The sequence below is a fragment of the Hippichthys cyanospilos genome, chromosome 9 (assembly GCF_059441005.1).
Source record: "Hippichthys cyanospilos isolate Australia breed blue-spotted pipefish chromosome 9, RoL_Hcya_1.0, whole genome shotgun sequence".
NCBI lineage: Eukaryota > Metazoa > Chordata > Actinopteri > Syngnathiformes > Syngnathidae > Hippichthys > Hippichthys cyanospilos.
In genome coordinates, this window is record NC_142377.1 from 1,298,831 (window position 1) to 1,321,781 (window position 22,951).

Sequence of the window (22,951 nt, forward strand, 5' to 3'; positions counted from 1 at the left end):
TGTCTGTCTGTCCTGCATCAGTACAGCATCAAATAAGTGCCAGGCTTCAGTGGAACATACTTAATGCTCAAACTGTCATTTGAGCCTGTAGCTGCGTGCTACCTGCAAGCCCAGGGGTCGGCAACCCGCGGCTCTCGAGCCACATGCGGCTCTTTACCACCGCCCTAGTGGCTCCCTGGAGCGTTTTCAAAAATGTTTGAGAATGGAAAAAGATGGGGGAGAGGAATATATTTTTGTTTTCATATGGTTTCTGTAGGAGGACACACACGACAGAAACATTCTTAAAGTTTTCCAGTACTCTATAAATGTGTCGAATAAATAGTATGTTTCTACATTTCTGTCAACGAAGATTTACGTCACAGCCTGCGACACGCTTTTCTATCAGCAGGGCGGGTTGCCAGGCAAGTGGCCGTTGTAAACAAACGGGCGGCTGTGATGGGCCATGCATCCCAAAGGGAAAAAGAGAAGAATAACTGAGAAAATTAGGATTCAGCATTTCTCATGTGCGTTCATTCTCAATGCGGAAGTAGTACCCGAATGTTTGCTCTGTAGCGAGAAGTTGTCAAATAACAAAAAGAGCAATGTCGAACGACATTTTCGGCGAGGGCATGCTGCATTTGCAGCCAAGTACCCAGTTGGGGTAGGGATGAATGGAAACGTGCAATTGCATTACTTCTGGAGAAATTAGAGAAGCGCAAAAATAGATTTAAGAAGTGGATTCAAACTCCACGACTGCTTCAAGTTTGGTTGTAACCCGGGAGATAATAAAACGTGGCAAACCGTTCACAGATGCTGACTACATGAAGGAATCATTCATCAACATATCAAAACACCTATTTACAGACTTAATAAACAAAACCAGGCTAATACAAAAAAAAATTAAACAAATGCTTCATGCTTAAACTCCGCTAAGACAGTGAAGGAAAGCGCGATTAAAATGGCAGGCAACATCACCGATCAACAAATCAAGGGCATTAATTCAGCGCCAGCATGTGATGTGATCGATATTGAACAGACTGCGCGTTTAAACAGGTATGTGACTGATGTTTTATTTTTATAAATGCAGGTGGCGTTTTATTGCACGTTCCATTTTTTTTTTTTTTTGCGAATCCTCAAAATAAAAACTTCAAATATCTGCTTTCTTTAATTTCATCAAAGCAATGAAACATAATTCATTAAAATTGTAATGGAGTTAAACTTGAGGCAGCATCGCACAACAGAGTAGTCACGTGGTGCGTCATTTTCGACAGGATGCACTTCAGGAAAAATAAACATTAAATCATGAAGGCTCGATGGCTCATAATGTATTCGTAGTTGATTTAATCATTTTGATCGTCGGCTAATATAGCTACTATAGATACATACAGCATGTGTTTCCTTCATTATAAGGCTTTTAATTTTTTGGGGCTCCACACATTTGTTTTTTGTTTTTTTGGTCCAATATGGCTCTTTCAAAATTTTGGGTTGCCAACCCCTGTGCTAGCCGCATCAGTTAGTGTTGGAGAAATTTAGGAATCCTTTACATATATTGTGTACTTAATCAATGTTTTTAATCAGATGTGCCAATCAAATAGGACCATGTCGATTTATGTCCTTAATGTAGCAATCAGTAATACTCAGGGAAGTAGAGCACATGTACTAATCACCCATGTGTTAGACGTAATATATACGAATAAATTAGATAGGAGAGCTAAATTCCACTTGGTGCAGTACTACCGTTGACCAGACAGGGCCGCTAATACCGCGTAGCGACGTGTGGTGGTGGTGTGGCGACAACAAACTCTATGACACATTGAGAAATGCCAAAGGCACTTGTGCTCTTATATCTCTGCTGTTGCCTGTAACAATCTTCCCCTCCACGGCAGAGGAAATCCTAGCGGCCGCTTCACAGATCACTCCGCGCCCTTTTCCACCAAAAGTGAAGCATCTCAGGAGAAGGCGTGCCGCCTGGAGTGCCGGGGGACCCACCTACATTGACACAATCGGTGTGCCTCGCGGAGTACCAGATGAGTATAAGTTGGTCAACCAAATTGCAGCGGGTTTGGAATCCATTTTCATATGGATCACACCGAATAAAAATGTAGATCGAATCAACCACATCCATTACAATGTGCAGAAGCTGGGCAACTATACAGAGGAGGGGCTCCTCGCTATAAAAGAACAACTCGCGGCAACCTCACTCATGGCATTCCAGACTCGCATCGCAGTGGACATGCTCCTGGCAAAGGAGGGTGGCGTGTGCGCCATGTTCGGAAACCAGTGTTGCACCTGGATTCCCGACAACACCGCCCCTGACGGGGCGCTGACCAAAGCCATCGATGGCTTGCGCACTCTGAATAGGAAAATGCGAGAGCACTCTGGAGTAAACACCATCCCGTGGTCTGAGTGGTGGGACAAAATGTTTGGCAAGTACAAGAATCTGGTGGTCACCTTCATGCTGTCAGTTGCCATTTTCACTTCTGTGCTCACATTGTGTGGCTGTTGTTGCATTCCCTGCATTCGCGCATTGCTTGGCCGACTTATCTCAACTGCTATTGCCCCGACAAAAACCAGGTTGGATGAGGTGTACCCGTTAATTCTCCAACCCGGTCCGGACCCGGATCTCGGTGTGGGCACTCCTCCTCAAGGTAGCGAGTGGGACTACGATTTCGCACCTCCTCATCTGTATGAGGAAATGTGCCCTGTCTTCCCGGAGTTGACCCCACGTGATGATGCAGCTGAATAAAGCCGATTGGAGGTTCCGCTGTTGATGCTTTGTGGTGGTGGCAAATGTAGAATCAAGAGGAGGGAATTGTTGGAGAAATTTAGGAATCCTTTACATATATTGTGTACTTAATCAATGTTTTTAATCAGATGTGCCAATCAAATAGGACCATGTCGATTTATGTCCTTAATGTAGCAATCAGTAATACTCAGGGAAGTAGAGCACATGTACTAATCACCCATGTGTTAGACGTTATGTTGATCAGATGTTCCTGTTGATTGATGAAGTGATTTATTAATGTTTTTGATTCAATGTGATTATACATTTGACACCCTGTCCTTATCATTAGGATAGCAACATGTTCCACTCATGACAAGAGTGCTCGAGGCCGTGGGCTGGTGGTTGTTGAAGTCTTTCTCAGACAGGGCCTGTCAAACAACAATTGAACAACATCCTAGACCGGGGTCACCTGGAAGGCTCCCCAAGAAAGAAGAAGTCGGGTGGAGAAATGCGGTGGACCCGAGCACCCTTCTTACTGGAACGTGTTGCTGCATACTGCATTGAGCCACACACCTACACGCATGCGCTTAGCTGTCACAAGATGTATTACAAGATTTTGGGTTCCGGTCACATACATTGCTCCCCCATGCATCTCTATCCTTTAGGGCCGGAACCTACATGTAACCTAGGGACCTCTGAATAATAAAACTAAGGGGAACGAGGAAGTACCTCAGAGCGCGGCAGCACTGCAGCCTTTGTGGTCCTGTCTCGTTCTCCTCATGCATGAGCATAACCGTTGCCTTCTCTCTTTCTTTTAGACAAACGCTCGGGTTGACAGTATTTGGCTTGGTGAACCTGACAGTTAGCTTCAGGGCTAACCTAATCCGCCATGCATCACAACCGGAGGTATTTGGCTGTACCTCGGTGGTGTGATCAGTTTGCTTCGGAGCCATGGCTTCAGTAGGGACCTTGCTGGTGCTGCTCTCGGTTGGCGGTGAGCTCCTGGGCTCAAGTGGACTTACTGTGACCAATTCAGAAGTACGACGCGTCTACACGCGCCCTCCAATCTACAGGAAGCAGACTGCCAGCAAACCCCCCTGTTGCCATCATCGGTGGCCCGGCTGCGAGAGGCAGATGGAGGAAGAAGGGCAGGAAAGGTGCTGTGCAGAAACACGTCAGGAGCAGGGGTAGATCGCCATTGCTTTCAATCATCTTGAGTAATGTGCAGTCATAAAGGAGCAAAATGGATGAGCTCCCATTACTTTCTAGACCATGTCACGAGTATCGTGAGGCTAACATTATGGTGTTCTCCAATACATAGCTACACGAGGACATACCAAGTTCTATGCTTGAGCTGGAAGGCTTTTCAGCCATTTGTTCAGATCGGGAGGCCTCATCAGGAAAGTCCAGAGGAGGTGGACTAAGCATTTACGTGAGTAAAAGCAACATTAAAAACACCTAGGGAGCGAAACCTCTCCCAGCTTATGCCTACTTACAAATCTGCTCTCTAAACAAGCAAGCCTATTAAAAAAATGTGCTGCAGTGGATCGAGGACAGCATTGAGACACTTAAAAGTTGCTTTCTCTGTACAGACTGGAGCATCTTCCATGACCTTGAATTGAAAAAAGCATGAGACCATAACTGACTATATCAAAATCTGTGTGGACAATGTCATTCCAAAAAAATCTATACTCCTTTCCCAAACAATAAACCCTACATCACCAATGCGGTTAAAACTTGCATAAACAGTAAGAAAGCGGCATTTAAATATGGGGACGGGGGTGTATGGCTGCAGCCCAAAATTAATTTAACAGGCTGCTAAGACAGGCCAGAAGCAACCACAGAGTGGCCCTGGAGGAGAGCTTTCCTCCATGAACTCAAAAAATCTGTGGCACTAAATGAAACAAATTACCAATATGAACGCTAAGATTAATCCAATTGTCACACAAGACAAATTCTTAAAAGCAAATGAGCTAAATTACTTTTTTCTTCGTCATGACTCCATGACTTCGACGTCAGAGTCAGTCGATTTCAATTCGGATCACTTCACTATGTGTCACAAATCCAACAGAATTCACATAAATCCTCAACAGGTTAAGAGTGCTTTTAGTAAGGTGCGTAACAAAAAATCTATCATGGTTTGCCAGCCAAGCTACTAAAAATGTGCTCAGAGGAGCTTACAGCTGCTTGATGCCCCATCTTTCAGCAGTCTATGGACAATCACATGGTTCCCGATATCTGGAAAAAGTCTCTGATCATCCCTGTTCCCAAAGTTGCATGTCCTTCTACAAATAAGGACTACAGACCGATTGCTCTGACTAGAGTCGTTATAAAGTCTTTTGAAAGAACTATTGTAAATGAACTTAGGTCGAAAGCTGGCTCTCAATCTTGACCCGTTACAATTTGCAAATGGGAGGCCCACAAGGGGGTGTAAGTTCACCTTTTCTTTTTACTATTTCTTTCTACTATTGCAGTAGACTGCCAAAAAACTAAATTTTAAAATACTCATGATACTGTTATTCTTAATCTTCTCTCTGGAGATAACAGCCCTATGAGCTACCTCATGGAAATTGACTATTTTAATGAGTGGTCGGAGAACAGCTACTATTTTAAGTCCTGATAAAACTAAAGAGATGATTTTCGACCCTTAAACTCGTGTGCGCACATGAACCAGTGGCACTGGGGGGCACACCTATCGAGCAGGTAAATTCATATAGCTTTATTGTCATTGTACAAGTACAACGAAATTGAAAGAGCAACCCCTGATGCAGTAGAATAGATTAAGGTACCTCTAAAACAGTATAAGGAAATATAAAAACACACACACACACATATATATATATATATATATATATATATATATATATATATTTATATATATATATATATATATATATATATATATATATATATATATATATATATATATATATATATATATATATATATGATTAAAAATGTGATATGCTAAGCTATACAAGTACACAACGTAATTTACATTCACATTCCGCTAGTTATTGCATGCTTCCCTAGAATTGCACTGTATTAGGCTATATACAGTATAATTAATTTCACAGTGATATTGAGTATTAATTTCCTGTTTGTGTTCAGAGCAGTTATGATTCTTGGATGGAGGCTGTTCCTCAATCTGTTGGTCCGAGCTGTCATTGTTCTGTACTATCTGCTCGAGGGCAGCTGTTCAAAGTGGATGTGTCCGGGGTGAGATGGGTCCTTGGTGATGCCGTGGGCCTTCCTGAGACAGCGGGAGCTGTACAGGTCCTCAAGGGAAGGGAGAGGGCAGCCAATGATCCTCTGAGCTGTTCCGATGACCCTCTGGAGCATTTTCCTCTCTACAGCTGTGCAGCTGGAGAACCACATGCAGAGGCAGTAGGTGAGGATGCTCTCTCTAGAGCAGTGGTAGAAGGACACCAGCAGTTTCTGCATGAGGTGGTTGTTCCTGAGTATTCTCAGGAAATACAGTCTCTGATGGGCCTTCTTGATGCTAGCAGCAGTGTTGGTGCGCTAGGTCAGGTCATCATCGAGGTGAACGCCCAGGAAGCAAAAATTGGAGACCTTCTCCACACAATCTCCGCCTATGAACAGGGTGTGGATGCCTGTTTTCTTCCTCCTGAAGTCGACAATCAGCTCCTTGGTCTCAGTGGTGTTCAGGACCAGGTTGTTTTCTGTTCATGACTCAGACTGGTGCTCCACCCCGTTCCGGTATGCAGACTCAACCCTTCCGAGATGAGCCCCCCCACAGTGAATTTGATGATGGTGTTGCTGGAGTGGATGGAAGTGCAATCATGGGTGTAAAGAGTGTAGAGTAGTGGGCTCAGCACACATCCCTGAGGGGAGCCGGTGCTGAGGCTTAATGGACATGTGGTGGCCTACTCTCACCATCTGAGGACGGTCAAACAGGTAGGCCTTAATCTATAGACAAGATGGAGTGAGACATTCCAGTTTTGCCGCCAGTTTTTCCGGAAGGAAAGTGTTGAATGCTGAGCTAAAGTCCACAAAAAGCAGTTGCGCGTAGATCCCCTGCTTCTCCAGATGGCACAGGGCAGAGTGGAGAGCTGTAGCAATGGCTTCCTCGGTGGACCTGTTTGTTCTGTAGGCGAATTGATGAGGGTCAAAGCTGGGTGTGAGTGTTGAGACTATATGTATCCATACCAGTTTCTTAAAGCACTTTGCAAGGATAGGTGTGACCGCAACTGGCTGGTAGTCATTCAGACAGGTGATGGTTTCCTTCTTTGGTATTGGGATGATCGTAGAGGTTTTCAGACAGGATGGAACGACAGCCTTAGAGAAGGACTGGTTAAAGATCTTAGTAAAGTCCCCGGCCAACTGGCCCACCCATTCCCTCAGCACCTTTCCGAGACGCCATAAGGTCCTGTAGCTTTCCTTGGGTTTACGGCCCTCAGTGTCCTCCTCACCTAGTGCTCCTCCAGTACGAGGACATGGCTGCCGTGGGTTAGTGGATGTGGTGTAGCGCCCTTTGGTGGCTCCACTCAAGACGGGCGAAGAAGTGGTTCAGCTCCTCCGCCAGTGAAGTGTCACCAATGGCAGCAGGGAGGTTGCTGGGTCTGTAATTGGTCATAAGCTGGACCCCCTGCCACACACACCTGGTGTCGTTGCTCCGTAGACAGTCCTCAATCTTTCTGCTGTAGGCAGCCTTAGCCTCCCTGATGCCTCTCCTCAGGTCAGCTCTGGCGGCACTGTGCAGAGCCCGGTCATCAGCTTTGAAAGCTGTATTTCTCTCTCTAAGAAGGCAATAGACCTTCTTTGTCATCCAGGGCTTTGTATTGAGAAAGCCTTGTCCACAGTGACAGTGTGCATGCAGTGCTTGATGTATCCCAGGACCGCCGCTGTGTACTGCTCCAGGTCCTGATGTTCAAAGACAGTCCAGTCCGTTGACTCGAAGCAGTCCTGCAGCCGTTGTAGAGCTTCTTCAAGGCCAGGTTTTAACAGTTCTGATTGTGATGGGAGCTCTCTTCCTTAGGGGAGTGTATGCTGGAATCAAGTACACGGGCCATGTGGTCTGACTGACCCAGATGTGGTAGTGGCCTTGGCCTAAACCCTTGCTTGATATTGGAGTAGACCTTGTCCAGTGTATTTGCACCCCTGGTGGCACACTTAACGTGTTGATATAATTTAGGGAGCACTTTCTTAAGGTTGGCCCCTGCAATGATGTGGACAGCCTCAGGATATGTGCTCTGTTGGCTGCTAATGCTGTCATATAATAGTCCAAGGGCCGTGCTAGCGTTAGCATTAGGTGGAATATACACAGTCGTTAGCCTAACAACAGAATGTTGTCTAGCTGGGTATGAGGGCCTGCATTTAACAGTCAAGTATTCAAGGTCCGGGGAGCAGCAGCTGCTTACCATCTCAGTGTTTGTGACCCAGTTTTTGTTTAGGTAAGCACATAAGCCCCCTCTTCTACTTTTGCCAGAGCCGCCAGTTCTGTCGGGTCGATATAGCGTTGCGACCTGCTAGCTCGATAGCCGTGTCCGTAATTGATGGTCTGAGCCAGGTTTCTGTGATGAACAGCACGCAGCTGTCCTTCACAATGTTGTTCATTGCCACCATTAGTTTCATTTCATTCATTTTGTTGGCGAGTGACCTCGCTTGACCTCGCTCCTTGTTTCTGCCGTCTCTCCCGACGCCCCCTGCCCCTCGCCGGTGTGACGATCCACGGAGAGTCGGGGCTTCTGGCTATGTCCGCTGGTGTGCTATGACTGCGGATGAACTCGGCTGTAATCGACCACTCACTAAGTAATCCAATTTGCAGAAGATCGTGCCGTCCATAGATGTAAGTCGCCTGACAGGTTACTACTGAATTTAGTGACCACAGTACGAGTATAGCAAAAATAATTGCATCTAAAAGGAGAGCCCTGAGCCTCTGCGACTATGTGCGACGACATCTTGAAACAGGGAGGCCCTAGGAGTCCAAATGGAGAACACGGTAAAATGGAATTCCATGTGGACTACTAATACGCTAACCTAGCCCAAAGGTTGCATTTTCTTCAAAGGCTTAGATTCTTTGCGGTAGGCATGGGCGTCATGACCAGTTTTTACAATGCAGTGCTCGGTAGCATCATATGATATGGCATAGGAGCTTGGTTCGGGACTTTGTCTGTCCAACTCCAAATGAAAATCATAACAATGGTGAAAACAGCTATGGAAGTTGTTGGGAGTAAAGACTCCCCATCATTCCAAAGGATATTTGAGAAATTTGTGCTCAGTGAGAATCCTTGCAGATTCTCAACATATTTTATTTTCTGAATATGAGATCTTACCCTCAGGTAGAATCTTCAGATTGAGTCTTTGCAAAAGAAACAAATTTAAATGATCATTTCTCTCTGCTTCGATTGTTTTACTGAACAAAAGTCAAAAGGATAGAGCCTTAGTAGGATCTAAAATAAACACAAAAAAAAATATCCTCCTGTGTATCTTTGGTATTTATTTTGATTTTAAAATACAAGACTGATTTTATTGCAGGATTGCCATGAACATGCATGAGTGTCCTATTTTCTCTGCACTGATTGTACCTTGCTTGCTGCTATGCTGATGTGTGTTTTATATACAGTATATGTCTGTTTTAACACTGTTGTGATCAAAGCACTTTTGCCAAAGACAAATTTCCCTCTGGCAAAATTAAGTTAATCTTATTTTATCTTAGCTAGCTCGGCATCACAAGTCTGTCTTAAGTTCATGCTAAGTTAGTTAATGTTATTCCTTGTGTCAAGACAATCATATTCATTTGTTTTCCATGCAGACAGGGGACTTTGAAGTGAGTTTCAACAGTATGAAAACGATGATAATTTTTACAACATCGCCTTAGAAGTGAGTTTCAACAGTATGAAACGGTGATCATTTTGACAACATTGTCTTAGTTGGTGTCTGACAATGTCGTTAGAGCGTCTGGCTAAGGTGTGTCAAACTGTTCAACGCAAATGGGTTTATCCCGGACTGCAAGATGATTTTGTGATGTATAAAAATGAGCGGAAATTTGTAGAAAATAAAAAGCTTGAGAAGGTTTTATGATTAATAGTAATGTTAATATTTAATGGTTAATAGTGATGTACAGTACTTGTTTTAGACAGTATTTTAAAAAAAATGAAGTTGTTGTTTTAAAGTTACAGAAATGTATACCATGTTTTTATTGGAATAGATTTTGGATAGATGGACGCTACATGTAAGTTCATTCTATTTTAATAAATTGTTTGAACCTTGGGTTTACTTTGTCGTTTTTATTGTGCAATTTGTGGGATTCCAAACATTTCTGTCGGGACCCATAGTTTTTTAGTATTGCAACAGTTTTCAGAGGTAAAATGAACACTGCAGTTATAGTGGATGAAGTCCAAATACGTATGTTCTACGTGGTTGGAGCTTTCATATTGTTTTTGAACTTGCGCTAAACTTGTGAATCTGACATTGGGTTTCAGGGGCAAAATAAAACAGCTGTGTGCTTGGATGAGGAAATCGAACCAAACCAGATGGTTTCATATCATGTGTCACAGTGCTGACTATGTGGCAATATTAACTGCTATATTTTTATAACTGAGGTTACTGACAAAAGATTGTTATTACTTTTACATCAACAATTGGGGAGGATAGCTTGGCAAGAGAGGGAAAGACATAGCTGTTGAGTTCGGTAAGGCGTCTTAATCACATAGCACTGGTCAGAAAGACGGGTTTTGACCGAATAATTTTTTTCTTCAGAAGGTTGGCGGGAAGTAGATGTTTGGAGTACAGAGAAGAGGATCGGGCTTTTGGGTTTATGTTTACAGGGTCTTGGCCTTGAGCAAGGAGAATCAGTCAGGCTGACCTGAACAATCCTTGGATGAGGAAATCGAACCAAACCAGATGGCGCCATATCACGTGGACCCCATCCCCATGTCCATAGATTGGAATGTACACGTCAATTGTAAACTATATAATTTGGGGCAAAACTGTCTAGCGGTACTTCTTTTCTGCCCAACTTGTCCGCAAGTCGGTGCTCTTGGGAGTAGAAGAAAGTGTTATGTGTGGTTTGGGTTTGTGGTCTTTTTTGGTTTTTGTTAATGTTGCTAAGTTCTAGTGTCAAGCTTTGTTTCCCTTTGCATCTGCTTTTGCTGTCAGTGTCTCATTAGTTTGATCTTGTCCACCTGCCTGTTTACCTGCCCTCCTTGTCATCCAATCAGCTTACCCTGCCTTTGGTCTCTCCCCAGCTGTGCCGTGTCTTCTCGTTTAGTGTGTTGTTTATTTAAGTTCCCAGTTTGTATTCAGTTCTTGTCGGGTCATTGTTTATTTTCCGTGCTGCCTGGTCCTCCTCGCTAGCATTACCTCCCTGCTGCCTCGCCCGAGCTGACTTGTGGTCACTCTGCTCCTGGTCCTCTTTTTCCTCATTTTGCCCCCACCTGCCTGTAAGTTTGTTCCTGTTCTGAGCGTTTCTCTTGTACTTTATATTGTTGCGCATTCCCCATCCTGTTCAGTGTTTTTGATTAAATGATCTTTTGAGCTTCAAACCTATCAGCACCAGCATTTATTGGTTCCACCTTTCGCACACTCCTCATCCACATGCCTCGAGATCATGACAGAAAGGCCAGAATTTGTACTTATTGGACTTTGGAGTTAAAGCTCAGATGAAATTGCAATCGAGTAATTGTTTTCTTAATTAAATGAACAAGCGTTTTAATCATTTAATGTTATTACTGTATTGGTATTCTGACATTTTACATAAATTACAGTGGGCCCCCGGTTTACGAACTCCCTCTTTTATGAACCTTTCGACTTACGAGCACGAGTGTGGACCGCAGCGGTTTTTGTCCCCCTCTTACGCACAAACCTTTCGATTTAGGAACAATCCGACATGCCGGTCAATGTGTTCGCACAATTATTTTCGCTTTGCTGCATCAACAAAATCAAATGTTCACGCTTGTCACGGTGACGCTGAACGCTATTGCTCTTACAATATCATAGTCACTGTCTCAGTCACGGTGTCAGTCACGGAGTCAGTCACGGAGATGCCGATATGCTATTGGTCGATTAAGGTCACAGTCCCGGTCTCACTCACGGAGATGCGGGTATGCTATTGGCCGGCGTCACGTCAATCACAGAAATGCCGATATGCTATTGGCCAAACGCCTTTATCTAGCTTGATGGCACAGCTGGTTGGGATGGAAGGAAGGAGAGAAAATGAGTGAAAAACGGAAGGAAGGAATGTTGTGAAGACTTTGCAAACTTTATCTGTTAGACATGGCTTCTAAAATTGCAAATGGCGGTACAGGAAGAAGTAAGAGGATGATGACAATAGAAACCAAGCAGGAGATAATAAAAAAATACGAAGGAGGCGCACGCATAGTTAACCTTGCTCGTGAGTATGGCCGTAACCGCTCGGCAATCTTCTAAGGGCAAGACTTTCCTTGCCGGGGGACGGACCTCGGTCGACAACAAAATGGAGAGGCTTCTTCTATTACGGATTAAAGAGAAGGAAATCGCCGGTGATATGTTCTAGTTTGAGAAAAGTTCTTGTTCAAGACAATAATTCAATAAATTCTGCGGGTTGGTCTTTGCTCACCTCCGGCTCCACTCAGCTCAAGTCACGTCGCCCCAAAGGTAAATGTCATATTTCCTTAGTATATTTATGTTATTTAATTTAACTGTACAGTAGATTATGTTACTAATTTTTAATATGTGTATAAAGTCGTGATGTTTTTACCTGAGGTTTTTGCATGCGTTGCACGCATTCACTAATTAACATAGGTTTGGATTGCCCGTCATACGAGCAATTCGAATTACGAGCGTAGCCGCTGAACGGATTAAGTTCAGGGGCCCACTGTAATAAATTTGTTCATGTTTTATTGTCCTTCGTGTCAGTTTCTTGTTGAGTTTGTGTTCACCTGTCCTTGTCAACCCGCTTCCTGAGAGACTGTCAGCGTGGACTGTAGAGAACCCCCTCACCGAGACCTCACTCAAAAAGTCAAAAGAACTATTCCTGGACTTCTGTAAACACAGCATTTACTTGGCCCCAATAATCATCAATGGGACCTGAGCTGAAAAAGTCCACTTATTCAAGCTCCAGGGAGTTTACACTACCAACGACCTCTCCTGGACCATCAACACCACGGCGGTGGTGAAGAAAGCCCAGCAGCAACTCCACTTTATGACAGTGGTCAGGAAAAAGCTCCTTGAGGAGCAGCTGCTGCTGACTATTATCCAAACCACCATTGAATGTGTCCTAACAAATTGGATGCTCTCTGCCCTTCCTGAAAAAAACAATCAGATCTTGCTGAGTAGAGTGAGGAAAATTGTCAGAGACACAACTCATCCTGGTCTTCATTCTTTCAAACTGTTGTCCTCTGGTTGGCACTAGAGGGTTCACAAAAGTGAGACTCAGGGACACGTTTTTCCACAAAGCTATTAGTGGTCTGAATAAGAACACATCAAGAACACGCTTAAAATATCAATAACAATTGCACTCTTTTGGAACTATGATTTCTATTCTACACCATTTAGTCTATCAATTATTATCAGATAAGATAGACATATAAGACATAAAAAAAATACATCAGCACAGCAGTATGGTACAATCAGTGCAGGGAATGGACAACTCTAGCATTTTAATAGCTATTCCTGTGAAAAATGCCATCTTGCTTAAAAACGAAATTCTGATGATACACAAGGAGAAGAAAAAAAAATATTACAGGAGCACAGTCTCGTTTTCTCCTGATTTTTTTTAACTTAATCCCGCTAGGGCTCTATCCTTTTGACCCTTGTTCAATAGAACAATAGAAGCAGGGAGAAAAGATCATTTAAGTAGGTTGCTTGTACAGTGACACATTCTGAAGTGTGTACCTGAAGATAAAATCTCAAATTCAGAATATAAAATATGTTGAGGATCAGCCAGGATTCTTTTTGCCAGGCTGAGCACTGATTTCTCAAATACGAGTCAAGAGTCTTTACTCCCAACAACTTTCATGGCTATTTTACCTTTTTTATTCATTTCGTTTTGAGCTGGACAAAGTTCCAACCCAAGCTCCTTTAACCATATGTTATGATTATACCTAGCACAGCATCATAAAAAGTGGTCATAACTCCCATGCTTAGTAGGTGAGTGTCCCGGGAAAGTACAACCTTTGGGACAGCTTAGCGCATAAGTAGTCAACATTGGCACATTTCACTTTAGCATGTTGTCCATTTGGATCCTGAGGTAGATATATGACATTGCCTGCTTTGTATACCCCCGAGAACCTCCAGTTCAAGTGCATACACACATTTAGGGGGAAAAGAAAAATCTCTTTAGTTTTGACAAGATTTGAAGTAAGGTGGTTGTTCTCCGACTTCTCATTAAAATAGTCAATTTCCTTGAAGTAACCCATAGGATTTTTATCACCAGAGCGAAGATTATACTAGAATAACAGTATCAGTAGAATTAAAGTAACAGAAAAATTAAAATTTTATTTGTTTGGCAGTATGCTTTTGCAATCTGGTAAAAATAGTAAAGAGCTCATGCTCCCTTGAGGAACTCCCGTGTTGCATCTTCTTGAGCTGGAAAGAAGTGAATTTACTTTTACCTGTTGGGATCTGAAAAGATTCAGATTGAAGAATAAATATAATACTCTCTGACCCATCTCAAAATGAAATATGTACCTTTTACCATCATGCAGTCTTAAATACTCCATTATGATTTTTATACTTTTTCCTACTCTTAGAATCAAAATATTCAACACCAATATGCCTTTCATTCTGTTTGAAGCAGTTACTTTAAGTTTCAAGTACAAATTTGGGATTCCTTTAAATTGAAGTAAAATTGTTGTTTTACATATACTACTAGCTCAATGGAAAGTAGTACAACAGTTATTGCCTTACTTGAAAAAATGGAAAACTATTAAAAAGAACCGTCTCTCGCTCACAAAACCCAGTGTCTTTGCAGTAGCTTCTCATGTTTGATGGTACGATGTCATTTCCTGTCGTGTTTGTAATTGTTGTTTAGGATGTGATTATTGCACTTTGTTAAAGAAAAAAAAATGTAAATTGTATCAAAATCAAAATGTCAGAAAATTTTTAACTCATTCAGCCCTGTCACTTCTTCAAAATTGTTTATTTATTTATTATTTTTCAAAAAATATATTTTTGTTTTGAGAATTGCAGTCAATCAAACATTAGAATACAAGGACCAGAAACAGAATAAGAACCGGGAGACATAAGGAAAACAGAAGCAGTCTATTAGTCTATCAAAAACAAAAAGTCTACAGAATCAGTGTTAATGTGCAATCAGAATAAATGTAAAAGAGAAACAAAGTAGATAAGATAAAAAAAAAATACAAATCAATTAAAACAAAATTGGAATGACAACATTACATCAAAATCAGAAGTGCATCAGTAAAGAATAAACTAAAGAAGAGAATTGGTTATAACAGTAGAATAAACTAAGTGGAAAATAGGAGTGGAAGAGAAACAAAATAGCAGTGCTGATTGAGAATTCGAACATTTAAACTGATTCAGATGTGCAAATGTTGAAAGAGAACCAGAGTAAGAAATGCACAAATATTTGAGCAGTAGGCTACGAGTAATAGTTTAAAACATATGCATTGTAAATAACAAAACATCAATGCAGTATCACAAAATCTGAATTAAGTCACAAGTGAATAAGAAAAGGAACATATTACAACAGAAGACAATCAGATTTGAATGGAGTTTTAAAGTGTATTCGGAGATTATAACATGAGAACAAGAATATTCTTGTCTAACAAGAATGTATTTAATTCTTATTCAACCCTAACCCTAACACGGACATAGTACATTACCAAACACAAATTCATCTGGATTTGCAGATATTGTACTTCACGAATTGCTCACCTGAAGACGACCACACACATCAGTGAACCTATCCAAAAAAATCGACATTGAAGTTAGATTCACCCTTTACATGATAACAGTCAAGATTACATGAGTTCAGTCTCCACTTCAAGACGACTGCTATTATAGGAACACTTTCATGATGTCACTCATCACTGCACCTGCACCATCCAATGGCAGGAAGGTGGCATCATTTTCATAATTATCCTCATCATCATATTAATCCTATATGTTTCGATGACCACTGCTACCACAACTATATGAAAATAATAATCACTGTAAACCAAATCTAGTATCAATGGTGCAAAAAGGGGTTATTCACATGGTGCATAGGGGCACTGTGCCAGAAACGGCACCAACGCAATGGCAGGAGCTTTCACTTGTTGATGCTCCCTTGGGGGTTAATATTGGAGCATAAAATTATGAGGGTGTCAAGTCAAATGTAGACCTTCTTTACAATATAGCCTATCATCACAAAAGAATCTTAAAGGGCTTTACAAAAAATGAATCACAGAGGGATTAAAAAATCCACAATAGCACTTTAAGCATGCTCACAGATTGACAAGCAAAAACTCTTCAAATACATCTAGGGAAGATAATAACCCATGTAAAAAGGCTGCAATGGTTTAATCTCTTCCAGGTCAAACCGGCTGCAACAGATAACACACACTGCCATATTAACCAAAGCAAACTATAATAATAATAGCCCAATATAAAGATGAAACATTGCGGGGAGACTCCATCGAGGAAGGTTCTCAAAACGAGACCTGGTTGGTCCATCTCCATAGCAGTACGTCCGGGTGGTCCACTTCAGATCTTGCACTCGTAGCTCAGTGCAAATCCACATTGCAGCATCCAATTTGGTCATTGCCATCTAGGCCTCTCTCCAGCCCAGGGTAAAGGAGCAGGAAGGAAAAAGAAGAAAGTGGCAGTCCAACAATTCTACCCCCACTAGTATGAAATTGAGTCATTAGTTGGGTTTTAAATCTTTCTACTGCGGTCATTGCTCTAACTTAGGGTAGGGCATTCCAGAGCACTTTTGCCCGAATAGAAAAGGCCTGAGATACTATAAACTTCTCTTTGGCTCTCAGAATCACAAACAAATCATTGTCTTGTCACCAAAGATTTCAGGAAGCAACATATGGTGATACTAAGGCAGCACGAGAGGGAGGTGCTATGCCATGTAATATTTTATATATTATATACAGTGCACCCTCGGTTTACGAACTCCCTGTTTTACGAATTTTTCATCTTATGAACGTGGACTGCGGCGTTTTTTTTGTCCTCCTTACGCACAAACCTTTCGTCTTACGAACAATCCAACATGCCGGTCAGTGTGTCCGCACTATTTTTTTCGCTTTGCTGCGTCAACAAAATTAACTATTTTCACATGACACGGAAACGCCGATACTGTATGCTATTGGTCTTATAAAGTCACGGTCTCAGTCACGGAGATACCGATATGCTATTGGTCGATTAAGGTCACAGTCCCACTCTCAGTCACGGAGATGCAGATATGCTATTGGCCGGCGTCACGTCAATCACAGAAATGCCGATATGCAATTGGCCGAACGCCTTCATCTAGCTTGAAGGCACAGCTGGTCGGTGTGTTGTGAAGACTTTGCAAACTTTATCTGTTAGACATGGCTTCTAAAATTACTAGTGGCAGTAAAGGAAGAAGTAAGATGATGATGACAATAGAAACGAATCAGGAGATTCGGTCAATAACAAAATGGAGAGGCTTCTTCTATTATGGATTAAAGAGAAGGAAATCACCAGTTATATATTATATATATATATATATATATATATATATATATATATATATATATATATATATATATAGAGATACTTAACAAAACCTTGAAATTACCTCTCAAGTGTAACAAAAGTCAATGTTAGTGGGCTATTATCGTTTTATACTGACTGCAGACGTGTTATGTTCAACATGGGAAAAACAGCGAACAATACATTATAATATTCAGAGCAGGACATAATAAATACCTGAAGTAAGATATCTGCATTTGTAGGAGATAGAATAGGATGAATTTTAGCAATATACTTTGAAGGTGAAAAAACACAGTTCTTGTAATCTTCATTATGTGCAATGTAAAAGACAGGATTCAGTCAAATATCAGGCCCCAAATTTTTGCTGATTCTGAGTAATGGTACATTTGTCGAGATTCAGTGGTGTTCTTAAACAGGTGCCGATGATGTGCAAGGCCAATAATAAACCTCTTTTCAGGGATGAGAAGCAGAAAATTTGAAGACATCCATTGTTTAATCTCAGTAAGGCAGGACTCGAGGTTACAGCAATCCTGACAAATTTTTATTTCCAAAGGCATATGGTAAGGCATTAGACATTTTCAGCACAGCAATGAAAGCAAATGTCAAGGTAATTTGGCATGTCAGCAAAGATTCTTGACAACTTCTACAAATACACAATCCAGTGTCCTCTCCACCATCACAGTCTGGTACAGCAACTGCACAGCACAAGACAGCAAAGCTCTCCAGCTTGTGATCAAGACCTCCCAGCGCATCTGTGGAGCAGTACCATACCCTCATTGCAGGACCACACCAGGGATCTGTGGAAAACACGCAATATGATCAAAGACAGGACACACCCACAAAACGACCTGTTTAAAATGCTGCCATCGGGCAGACGCTACAGGAGCCTGAGGGCCAGGACTGCCGGACTGGCAAACAGCTTCTACCCACAAGCTGTCCGGATTCTCAACAAATCCCTCACAAACTAATCTGCCTCTGAATGACACATAAACAATATCTTGCACAATTTATTTTTTGCACTACATGATATGCTGCACTACAATTTTAGCGCCATTGTCTCTGTTGTTTATTGCTATTTATGGAATGTAGTCTGCTGCTCGGGGAAGTGAACAGATTAAGAATTTAATTATATGGTACAACATATGACAATAAATCTCTTGAATCTTGAATAAATGGTACGCCAGTATGTATGTGTGACAGAAATCAATGATGCGTAATGTTGCGTGCTTCACTTGGTGCATTTGCACACCCTCCCTAACTTTCACCCATGATAACAACCGAGCCTGGGCTGAATTTTTCTTTCCACCTGAAAAGTGGCGGCAAGATGTGCCATGGCTTGACGTACACTTAAATGTGGTGCAAGATTTACCGCTCATGTTGTCAGCTAGACAACAGGGTCAAAATCCTTTACTTGGCAAGTATGAGGGCATGTGAATGTAGCGCAAATTACTGCTAACAAAGAAGCTGTTTCCTGATCAATTTTATTGTATGCTGGACGGTCCGAGCTCGTTAAGTCAAAATGTCATACCTTGCACTTATGTAGGTGTAATGATCATAAAGGCCACCTACTCTATCTATCTATCTATCTATCTATCTATCTATCTATCTATCTATCCATCCATCCATCCATCCATCCATCCATCCATCCATCCATCCATCCATCCATCCATCCATCCATCCATCCATCCATCCATCCATCCATCCATCCATCCATCCATCCATCCATCCATCCATCCATCCATCCATCCATCCATCCATCCATCCATCTATCTATCTATCACACGAACCTGCATTCTTATATGTTTTGGGATTTAGTAACCATAATAATCTGACAATATGTCACTTGCTTTGTTAAGGGGATGCCGTGTGAAGTCCTTTGACATGGTGGTGATTCAGTGCTATACAAATAAACTTTACCTGACTATTGTTGGCAATAACGCGCGACACATTTGGGGACTCCCCAAAATACAAACCATCCATTTTCAATAGGGTACAAATGCTTGCCAAAGTTTGGGAGTTTTGCTGTGTTGGAACCAAGAAAATTTCATTCAAAAGTCTAAAATTTCATCTTGATAAAAAGTAGAAAAACAATATTTCCCAAGAGTGCCTCCACACTCAATCCACATATCATTAGATGCATAAACATAGCATAGCATTTTACATCAACATTAAAGTAATAAAACTAATAAATGTTATTGTGGTCATAAACTTCTAAAACACTGCATGTGCATTGTCACTGTTTTTTCCACTAACAAGCTCCTTGACCTTTATTTGTACTCCATGGACTCATTAAGTAATCCAAGCTACATTCTGTGGAGAATTCCCAAAGTTTGTCGATTCTCTATGGAAAAATAATCTTTAAAGTCACCTTGCATCAGAGGACTCATTACTTTGTTGTCACGTCAGAAACCTGATATAATGATGATGATTATTATTGTGAAGAGTCCTCATGTCTCTGAGACTCATTCATCACACCATTAATCACCACATTAAACATCAAAATAACCTTGCTTTGGTCTTGTTTCCGAACAAGTTCCTAAGTCCGTATTTGGCCAATTGCACATTTCATTTTGTCTTGCTATTTATTTAACATTTGTAGCCTTACTTTAGAAAAGTAGGTGCCCGTGCGCTCGGCGCAAAGACGGGCACATCATGCTTTGGTGCCGATGCATGTGTTTGGCTGTGTTGCACCTGTCTGTACGGCATATGCAGCAACCCGGATGCACAAATAATTGAGTCAAATAAAGTATACTGTGTGTGGCAGGCATAAAAACACATTTTAATCCCCCCCGGGGGGGGGCACGTCTGGATTACCAAATTCCTGCATTTGGTAGACACCACACAATAGAAAATCTGGCTAACACAGCTGACTTGCCTCATGGGACATCTAATAATTTCATTACTGTTGGACAAATCTTGCAACAATAATCCAATAAGGAGTCTGCTGGACAAAACCCTCACTCCTTTAAGTTTAATGAGGCAAGTTGACCATCTGGTGGACCTATCAACATGGACTGTGAGCTGACCATGATCAATGTAAAATATCTGTCCTACATAGCAAGATCAAAGGATTGGGGCAGGAAGTTGGGATAAAATAAATAAATAAAATTAAATAAAATCGCCAGACTGTGGCAAGACCTAATCAATGGCAAGGGCAGGAATTAGGAAGACAGAAAATCAAAATACAGACAGACTGGAGATAAGAAAAATCCAATTATAGACAAATGGGAATATGGAGGTATGTGTCCTGGTTCATCTGAAATCTCTGATGATGATAGAAAAACATTACGTCTAGGGCCATGAAGTCAAAGTCAATTTTATTGTCAATTTCTTCACATGTACTTAACATACAAAGGAATTGAAATTGCTCGAGCTCTGTATAGGGTTCCATCTTCACACCCATGAGGCAATTAGCCTAGAAGACACACACACTGATATGTTGTTGTCATCTATGTAATTTTGCCACAAAATACATGTTGTGTCTTGAGCTCATGGTTTCTCAAACCAGGTCACACCAGTCCTTCACTTTTCTGTTCTTCAATGGGAACCAGAATGACAAGGCGTCTAACATCCCTTTGAAGCATTGTGGCTGGGATTTTGTGTTTAAGCCTTTTGGATCTTGTGACTGGCTTTGACAGCTGCCTTTTTGATGGGAATAGGATAGCTGGGAAAGGCCCTCACAAGCACATCTCTTACAATGTCTTTGCTGTCAGCATTGACACTGACAACTCTGGCTAGCCTGTATTGACCTCTCAGGGCATTCTGGTCAGCCAACCAGACCACGTCTCCAACAGCCACATTTCGCTCTTTGATGTGCCATTTGTTTCGTATGTACTGATTTGGTCCAGCCAATTGGCTGTATTTCTTCCAGAATTTGTTGACCTCTGTTTGAATACTTTTAAGTCTTTTGTATGGATAGCCATCAAACCGGAAGGCTCCGGGGTCTCCCTTTGGGTTTGCACAGCCTAGAATTAGAGAATTCGTGGTGACATACTCCACAGTCTTCCCTGCTTTTAGAGCTAGCATCAGTAGGTCTTTCATTAGCTAGGTTGGCTGCCATAAAAAGAAAGGTCTGGAATTCACCCCAAGTGAAGAGGCCATCTCCACCGAGGCTGCTTAAAGCTCGCTTCACTATTCTAACAGCTGCCTCTGCTGCACCATTTCTATGTGGAGAGGCTGAGGGGCGGATCTTCCTAGACAGCCCAGCCTGCTTGGGTGTTGTTGCCTCCCACTTTGGCTGTTTTGGGTTTGAATCCCTCTTCAGCCACTGCTGGACAGCCCGGCGTATCCAGGCAATAACTCTCGTCAGTTGGTTTTGCCTCTTGACAAGAAATTTCCTTAGTGGTCAGTGAGTCTTCTTTCTGCTGACTCGTTTTGGCTTGGGCTCTTGTCAGTGCAGCTGAAAATGCCTTCCTTTGGAGCTTGTTTAAACTCTCCCTGGTCTTGGCTGCAACTCTGGTCCAATTTGCCATGTCGAATTCTCTTTCAAATCATCTGGAAAGACGCGAAGTAGGGTATCAGTTCCTAGATTTCTATGTACGCCCCAATATAGCCGCAGTAACCATAAACATCCTTTCTTTTTGTATTTTTTGCCTATTTTATTTCCTTTCTCCTATTATTTAACATTACATTATCCTTATTAACATTATTGTATATTCATGAAATAACTAATATTAAGTAAAATAACTAATATTATTTAGTTTGTTGAGAATTTGTTCTCAGGACTGGTTATCTGCACCAAGACTCCGGCAGTAAGAGCAGGCTCTTTTTGTGGCAGCAGCATGCATTGTGGCGACTGTGTGGCAACTGCCACCGAATGCCACATGATGTCATACTTGTTGCCACTCTTGTTGCAACAAGGCTGCTCTCAAGGCTTTCTCTAGCTGGTGAAAGAGTACGCATCACGTTGAACTTCACATTTATTTTGGCTCATGTATGGTGTATCATGTAGTATCTATTGAATAATAAATCAACAACAATCTTAAAGTCAGTCAACTAACATATAAACACTTAATCTATGAATTTACTGTATTTTTAGCCGACATTAGCAGGTTAGCAACAACTAACAACAACTACTAACTGTAAAGTGCAACCTCTACACAAACGAACACATAGCCTAAACAGAATAAACACTCATCGCTTACTAAACATAGGCAGTAGCGTGCGTTATCAACATAAATGATAATAAACTAGCTTACGTTGTCATTCACTATGTCACCATAACTAGCCGAATGACGCAAAAAAAACGTAAAACGGGAAACGGAAATGCAACGCGACCTGACAAATTAAAAGAATGCATTTCAAAATAAGATAAAAAACGTCGCGAACTCTAACGCTTGAAGAATTCTTAACATAGTTATTAACTAATATTACTTCGTTATTTGATGAATACAGTACTGTTTAATGTACTTTTTTTTGCTTTTTTGAATTTTTGTACATTTTTGCACATTTTTTAAATGATTTTTTTATTTTAAAATATTTTGTATTTTTCCTGGAAAAAAACGCGAAGTACTGAGACTGCGATATCTGAGACCGTGAAGGAGGAGGGATCACTGTATATATTTTGTACACCATGCTATTTCTGTTGCTGTTGAGTGCGTCAATAAGGCTGTGTGGAAA

At 41.6% G+C, this 22,951-nt stretch overlaps 1 protein-coding gene and 2 long non-coding RNA genes across 3 annotated transcripts; 2 read left to right on the plus strand and 1 right to left on the minus strand.

Annotated features, from left to right (window-relative positions):
* Positions 1 to 407: 407 nt before the first annotated feature.
* LOC148417581 (uncharacterized) lies at positions 408 to 3,445 on the plus strand. The gene is made up of 2 exons (XR_015866592.1): positions 408 to 503; positions 3,054 to 3,445. It is a non-coding gene; the product is annotated as an uncharacterized LOC148417581 (long non-coding RNA).
* Positions 1,579 to 3,445, plus strand: LOC148417582 (endogenous retrovirus group FC1 member 1 Env polyprotein-like). Its single transcript, XM_088422736.1, has 2 exons — positions 1,579 to 1,599; positions 1,682 to 3,445. The coding sequence occupies exons 1-2, from the start codon at positions 1,579 to 1,581 to the stop codon at positions 2,723 to 2,725; spliced, it is 1,065 nt and encodes a 354-aa protein (XP_088278862.1). The 3' UTR covers positions 2,726 to 3,445.
* A 17,187-nt stretch (positions 3,446 to 20,632) lies between these two features.
* LOC148417583 (uncharacterized) lies at positions 20,633 to 22,580 on the minus strand. Its single transcript, XR_015866697.1, has 2 exons — positions 22,531 to 22,580; positions 20,633 to 21,826 (listed from the first exon to the last, which is right to left on the minus strand). It is a non-coding gene; the product is annotated as an uncharacterized LOC148417583 (long non-coding RNA).
* Between the last annotated feature and the right edge of the window lie 371 nt (positions 22,581 to 22,951).

Excerpts from the sequence above, each read along its gene's own strand:
- LOC148417582 (XM_088422736.1), top strand. The coding sequence starts at position 1,579 with ATGTCGATTTATGTCCTTAAT. Across the intron at positions 1,600-1,681 it reads TGTCGATTTATGTCCTTAAT|ATAGGAGAGCTAAATTCCAC; the intron begins GTAGCAATCAGT and ends CGAATAAATTAG.